Raw genomic sequence first — 7,655 nt, 5'->3', positions numbered from 1 at the left:
ACTGCAACCTCCACCTCCCGGGTTCAAGCAATTCTCCTGCCTCAGCCTCCTGAGTAGCTGGGATTACAGGGATGCGCCATCACGCTCAGCTAATTTTTCTGTATTTTTAGTAGAGATGGGGTTTCACCATATTGGCAAGACTGGTCTCGAACTCCTGACCTTGTGATCCGCCAGCCTCGGCCTCCCAAAGTGCTGGGATTACAGGCCTGAGCCACCGCGCACGGCCAGGTTATAATTTTTAAAGTTAAAACAATAAGGAATAGTGTTCTGAAATTACCTTTTAATACTTCCTCACTATCAGGTATTGTCAATGAAAATATTTCCATTCCACTTGAAAAATGGCATGTGCATATATGTGTTTATAAATAAACATTATGAAAAGACAAATGTAATGTTGTGTATAAATAAATGAACTCATGGATATAAAGTATCCCTTTAATCTTGTGTTACGTTTATTAATTTCAAATGAAATAAAGCAGTGGCCATAATATCATTCATTGTGTCCTATGTAAGAAGTCATATGATAAATTTCCCTTAGAATTTAGCATATAAAGAGTTTGATATACTTTATAACACCCTATCCCTAAATGCCACAAGCCAGACACAGAAGCCATGCAAAAGTGACTATCACACACAGGTACAGAGTACCACCAAGCAGAAAGGGGTTAATACTGCAGAGAGGGCCCCAAAGTACAGCTTGAGGAACACAGGGAGTCATCCCAAGACCTTCACTTGGCTGCCATGGAAACTGCAAACACTATAAGCTTTGCTTCATTCAGTCTTCCAATAGTGGTGAACACTATTAGCAAGGATGCAATGTGTCTCCTGGGCTGTAGGACTCCATCTGCTTCAGCGGAACTCTCAGAAATTACAGATGAGAGAGATATATGCATACGCACACACATATACACATATCTGTATGCACACAGATGTATTTAAATGAAGGTGCATACACTGGGCTAAAATACAAACAACAGAAATCAAAGGTCATATATTAAAAGGCTAAATCTAACACAGGCCTAGAACTAGCTTCTGGTTGGGAGCTGGGGAAAGGTACACAATTTGTGGTGGGCAGGGAAAACTATGTACACAATTAGTGGTGGGCAGGGAAGGCATCAGTGTAAAGAACTCAGACTCCACAATACTGGCCCACAGGAAAGTGTGATGTTATCTCATGTACATAAATAGACTCCAACCTTGCTTTTGTACAAACCAAGCTTGGTAGGCACCCAGGAGGACTGTGGGTTTGTCTTGATGACAGGGCGTTGCACCACGCTGCTGCTAAACCTTCCAGCCCTAGGAACTCACCTGCTACCACCCCCTTACCCTCCCTTTTAGGCCCTTGGGCTTTTTCCCATCCAGCACCTAGAGCCTGAGGCCTGCCAAACCACCTAGCTTCACATGACTAATTGCAGTGACTAACTTCATGGCTTCCTGCAAGCAAGGTCCTTCTGTATCTGTCTCTTTCTCTGACCCCAACATGAAAACATTTCTGTAAATGTTTGGCACCTAGTAAACATGATGGTTGTGGATAATGTCACAAGTACACAGGGAGACCCAGTAACAAGACATGCAAGGTGAGGGCAAGGGGCACTGAGCTGCTCTAGCATTTCAAAGCCAGGACTGTAGCTTTCCATACATTTAGGGGGGTAGGAGAAGGGATGTGCAGAGCTGATGACTTCACTGGCTCCTCAGCAGCCAGTGAAGACATTCAAATTGAAGATGTCTTGAGAGCCCCACTATACCCAAATCATGAGTCTGGTCACTCCTCTAGCAGAGCTTGGTGCAGTGACAGCTAGAAAAGCTGAGTTCCAATTGAGTCTGTTGCACCATAGTCCTTTTGAAGATGCTCAGCAAAGTAATTATTTTCTTTTGAGCAGATGTACAGCACATCCATGAGAAGGCCATGTAAATGATGCTCTCCAGCCCAGTCAAACGATCCAATCCCACTATTATCTCAGACCCCTCTGAGTTTCTTCCTATGGCCGCCCTCACTGTACAGAAATAGCCAAGCAGCATCAGGGTGAGTCATCAATGGTGGGCAGCCAGAAGACCATGTTGGAACACGCGCTGGCAAAAGTCATGAACTTGGGGTTGAATTGCAAACACGTAATTGGGCCGGTGTGTTTACCATCCAACACAGCTACTTTTATACCACTCTTTCCATTCCAGACATGGATCTTGCCATCCTCTGAACCAATCATAATAAACTGAGAGTCTGGAGTAAATGAAGCCTCCAGTGTGACAGCTTTGCTGTTGGCATAACCCTCAAACGTGTGCATCACCACTCCTTTGAACGCATCAATGAGAGAAATGAAGCTGCCATTGGTGGAAATGAGGATGACCTTGCCATCGTTGCTGAATTTAAGTCCTGTCCATTCACAAGTTCGATTACACTGCATCTTAAAGGTAGTAAATGGCCCCTTATCAAAAGAACGAAGGTCGTAAAGTTTGACCATCTCAGACTTGACACCTGCAGCCAAAATTAACCCTTCTGGATCAAAAGAACAAACTGGCTTCCCCTGTAGATGCATGAGGCCCTGGCAGTTAGGAGCCCGGAGATCCCAGAGTCGAATGGTCTTATCAAGAGACCCAGAAATGAAAATGTCATCCACAGGTGACATGGACAAGGCCACCACCCTTTTGCTATGTCCAGGAAAGTATCTGATGTATTTGTTGTCATGCAAGGACAAGTAACGAATAGTGTCGTCTATTTTGTTAGAGCTGTAAACAGCTGTGTTTGCCTCATGAGTGTATCTGATGAGGTCCACGCCGTATTTCTTACTGTACAGAGTTCTCTTTGGTTTGCCCTCCTGGCAGTCATAGAGCACGATGGAGTCGTCGTTGCTGCTTGAGATGACCGTCTGGCCGTTGGGGCTGAAATCGAAGCAGTTAATCTTGTCCGAGTTTTCGCAGAACACCCTGGCGACGCGGAAGCTCCGCAACACGCTGTCGGTCAGCTTCATGGTGGCGGCTGGGGACGGCAGCCGGGACTGGCAGCGGGCGGGCTGCTGAGGGGCCGACCCCTGGTGGCGGCGGTGTCGAGCCGGTGGCTAGCGAGAGTCGGCCGCAGTGGCGCCGCCTCCTCTTCTTCCTCCTGCTCAGACGACTGTCTTCCGCCTCAACTGTGGAGCCTCGCCGACCGTTAGTCCTCACAGCCACCTCAGGGGCAACCGACGCAGCGCCACCTCATCGTGTGGGGCCGCCTCCTCTTCTTCCTCCTGTTTAGACGACTGTCTTCCGCCTCAGCTGTGGAGCCTCGCCGACCGTTAGTCCTCACAGCCACCTCAGGGGCAACCGACGCAGCGCCACCTCATCGTGTCCGCCATCTTGGGGCGACGGGCAGAAGTCGAGGGCTAGGAGCCTCCGCCGGCGCACGCTGGGGAACAGGTAGGGATAGATATTTTCATTGAATATGAAACTCAGGACTGGAAGGGATTTTTTTTCCCTAATGGAAATTTTAGGATTTTTAATTTTTTAATGTACTTTCTGTTGAAATTCATCTCTCTTATTATTGCTGTTTCGAAGGTAACACATCTTATCTTGCTCATTCAGGTAGAATTTTTTTGCTCTTTGTTTTCTGAAGTCTTCTTATGATATGTCTGTGTGAATTGAAAATTATTAGAAATCATTTTTCCTAGATTTCGCAGAGATTTTTGTGTCTTTGACTTGGCGAAGTCTTTTTTTTTTCTGTTCTTTCCTTCTGAGATTTCAGTTACCATAATCATATTGGATCTTTGCGGTATGTGCTTTACACTTTTCATCTTTCTGTGCTTAAATTTGGGTATTTTTTTGTCTCATCTTCCAGTTTATTTATTCTCTGCTTTTTGGTGATGTCTACTGAGTCACTAATATATCTTAATTATATTTTTCCAATTCTAGAATTTTTACTTAACTCTTTATAGATTTTGTTTAACTCTTTATAGATCAATATCTAGATATTGATTTTATATTTATAATTGAATATATAGAAAATATAAATGAAATTTACATTAATATTATATATGCAAATATAAATATCATCTACATATCTTTAATGAGAGAAGAGTGCATTAGTATCTGGTTTAGTGATTTAAATATTTAATAAAAATTAAGTAAGATAATCTTTCATGGTATCTTCTAGAAGTCTGCTACATCAAGATAAGCACTAAACCAACATTTGTATTCCCTTAGTAGAAGTAGATTTTACCCTTACCTGAGAATTGTAAACTACAATCAAGTGTGATATAATTGTATATGTGTTTGTAACACACCTTTACTATAACCAAAAACTTTGAATGTGAAAACCATTATTTCAAACTACAGCATTTATTGATATTTTATTGAACTTACTATTTATTTTTGCTATCCGAGAGCGACTTAAAATTAAGAGAAGAAGCAATGGACATGTGTTATTGAGAATTTCAAATCTAAGATATCATTTTTCTCTTAAGCACAAGTAATCTATATAGTTACTATATTTGAAGTCATACTCTGACGAACCTCAATTTCAAATTTGTACCTAGCTGACCCAAAATAATGATGTTGGTCTGGCGACTTCATGCCTTATGGGACTTGTGGAGAAAAAAAAAAAAAACATAATCGATCGTCTTTCATGAGATGTTGAGCCCTGTAGGCTTCCTTCAAAGGAGTTCTTTGTCCTCATGTGGAAAGAGTAAGGGAAAGCAAGAAGGAAAGAAAGAGCCCAACTCAGTTTTAATAGAGAGTCTGTGAAAGTGATTCAGTGAGGCAGAAAGCTTCATTGCCAGTCTATGATACAGGTCCAGTTACAGGCAACAAAGAGAAAGTAAATTCCAAAAATCTTTTCAAAAAAGTAGATTTAAAAACAACAACGACAACGCTGGAAAGCCAGATCAAATCAAGAGTTGTAACCCCCAAAATTAACAAATCTAGAGAAGTGAAAAAAAATATTCGTGTGCTAAATTAGTTTCATTAAACGGCCATCAATTCATGTTAACTTCTTATGGTGGTAACACTATCAAAACATGTTTTTTCCTATTACCTTTGTTTCTGGTAACTCTATCTATCTATCCATCTATCCATCTATCTATCTATCTATCCATCTGTATCTGGAAAATATATTTTAGTATAATATTTATGCTTCAAAGCATAAAAGCCTAATATTCAAGTTAGACAAAAATAATGTTCTTTTTTTTAAAAAAATAAAGACCCGTGTCCCTAATATACCCTGCAGTTGTTTGTGTGTGTCGATGGGAGGATGCTTGTGTATGAATGCTTATGCATTGTGCATGTGCATGCTTTTCTATGTGTGAATGAGCTTTTATTATGTGTGCACACACCAAATATAGTGTGTGTGTGTGTGTGTGTGTGTGTGTGAGAGATGTTTTGGCTTACAGTATATTAACCTATAGCATAATAATGTTAACCTATGAAATTCACATAAAAATCTGGATTTTCAACTTCACTTAGAAGAGAGAAGTATGGGAAAATACCAGGCCAACAATTTGCTATGGAAATAGTTTGCTGGAGCTCCGCTCTCTTTAGACTGTGTACATTCCTTTGCCATAGTCCTTGTTTCTCTTATTATCTGCCAGATTGAGATGTTTGTTAACTTTTGTGGAAGCTTGGATTATTTAATTGTAAATTTAGGGACAGATTTTTCTTCATGTGTCTATTAGAGTATGAAAAAAAAAAAGACTAGTGGTCTGTGCACTTTAGATAAATGGTAGTAAGCACTGTTCTTAGTAGAAGTGAAGAATATTTATTCCTTTTTATATTCAAGGTGTGTTGTTGTGAAAAGAGTAAAGACACTGTTTAAAAAATAAGTCACATTAAGATACATGCCAGAAATTAGAAATTTTAAATGACTGAAGAAGGAAAAAGAGCAACCAAAAATAAAAGTGGCAAGCCAGCATGTTTTATTTTAGATGTTGTGCTGCATATAAGCCCTTCTCTTTGAACACCCGTATCTTTTTAAAAATTATTTTTGTTTTTCTTCATTTCTTCTAAAAAAAACCAAAATGGGATATATATACATAATATGCATAGGTATACATGTGCCATGGTGGTTTGCTGCACCTATTGACCCGTCCTCTAAGTTCCCTCCCCTTTCTCCTAACCCCCCAACAGGCCCTAGTGTCTTTTGTTTCTCTCTCTGTGTCCATGTGTTCTCACTGTTCAACTCCCAATTACGAGTGAGAACATGCAGTGTTTGGTTTTCTGTTCCTATGTTAGTTTGCGGAGGATGGTGGCATCTAGCTTCATCCATGTCCCTACAAAGGACGTGATCTAATTCTTTTTATGGCTGCATGGTATTCCACGATGGATAGGTACCACATTTTCTTTATCCAGTCTGTCACTGATCGGCATTTGAGTTGGTTCCATTTCTTTGCTGTTGTAAATAGTGCTGCGATAAACAAACGTGTGCATGTGTCTTTATAGAAGAATGATTTATAATCCTTTGGGTATATACCCAGTAATGGGATTGCTGGGTCAAATGATTCCGGTTCTAGATCCTTGAGGAATTGCTATACTGTCTCCCACAATGGTTGAACTAATTTACATTCCCACCAACAGTGTAAAAGCGTTCCTATTTCTCCACAGCCTCGCCAGCATCTATTGTTTCCCAACATTTTAATAATCACCATTCTGACTGGCATGAGATCGTATCTCATTGTGGTTTTGATTTGCAATTCTCTGATGATCAGTAACGTTGAGCTTCTTTTCATAACTCTGTTGGCCACATAAATGTCTTCTTTTGAGAAGTGTTTGTTCATATCCTTTGCTCACTTTTTGATGAGGTTGTTTGTTTTTTTTTCTTGTAAATTTGTCTAAGTTCCTTGTAAATTCTGGATACTAGACGCTTGTCAGATGGGGGTAGACTGCAAAAATTTTATCCCATTCTGTAGGTTGCCTGCTCACTCTGATGATAGTTTCTTTTGCTGTGCAGAAGCTCTTTAGTTTAATTAGATCCCATTTGTCAATTTTGGCTTTTGTTGCAATTGCTTTTGGCATTTTTGTCATGAAGTCTTTGCCCATGCCTACATCCTGAATGGTATTGCCTGGGTTTTCTTCTAGGGTTTTTATGGTTTTGGGTTTTACATTTAAGTCTTTAATCTATCTTGAGTTAATTTTTATATAAGATATAATACAGTGGTCCAGTTTCAATTTTCTGCATTTTTCTAGCTAGTTTTCCCAGCACCATTTACTGAATAGGAGATCCTTTCCCCATTGCTTGTTTTTTTCAGGTTTTTTGAAGATCAGATGGTTGTAGATGTGTGGTATTTCTGAGGTCTCTGTTCTGTTCCATTGGTCTATATGTCTTTTTTGGTACCAGTACCATGTTGTTTTGGTTACCATAGTCTTGTAGTATAGTTTGAAGTCACATAGTGTGATGCCTCCAGCTTTGTTCTTTTTGTTTAGGATTGTTTTGGCTATACTGGGTCTTCTTTGGTTCCATATGAAATTTAGAATAGTTTTTCCTATTTCTGTGAAGAATGTCAATGGTAGTTCAATGGGAATAGCATTGAATCTGTAAATTACTTTGGGCAGTATGGCCATTTTCAGGTATTGATTCTTCCTATCCATGAGGATGGGATGTTTTTCCATTTGTTTGTGTCCTCTCTTATTCCTTGGGCAGTGGTTTGTAGTTCTCCTTGAAGAGGTCCTTCACATCCCTTGTTACCTGTATTCCT

The 7,655-nt window shown here is 40.2% G+C and overlaps 1 protein-coding gene across 1 annotated transcript; it reads right to left on the bottom strand.

The window, feature by feature from the left end:
• Positions 1 to 432: 432 nt before the first annotated feature.
• LOC129033719 (WD repeat-containing protein 82-like) lies at positions 433 to 3,345 on the bottom strand. The gene has a single exon (XM_054482658.1). It carries the CDS (start codon positions 2,964 to 2,966, stop codon positions 2,019 to 2,021), a length of 948 nt encoding a protein of 315 aa, XP_054338633.1. The 5' UTR covers positions 2,967 to 3,345; the 3' UTR covers positions 433 to 2,018.
• Between the last annotated feature and the right edge of the window lie 4,310 nt (positions 3,346 to 7,655).

Source organism: Pongo pygmaeus, chromosome 2, assembly GCF_028885625.2.
Source record: "Pongo pygmaeus isolate AG05252 chromosome 2, NHGRI_mPonPyg2-v2.0_pri, whole genome shotgun sequence".
NCBI lineage: Eukaryota > Metazoa > Chordata > Mammalia > Primates > Hominidae > Pongo > Pongo pygmaeus.
Note: the sequence above shows the minus strand (reverse complement) of the source record. Positions and strands in the feature narration are given on the sequence as shown.

What these genes read in the sequence shown, in the direction of transcription:
- LOC129033719 (XM_054482658.1), bottom strand. Translation starts at nt 2,966, where the DNA reads ATGAAGCTGACCGACAGCGTGTTGCGGAGCTTCCGCGTCGCCAGGGTG.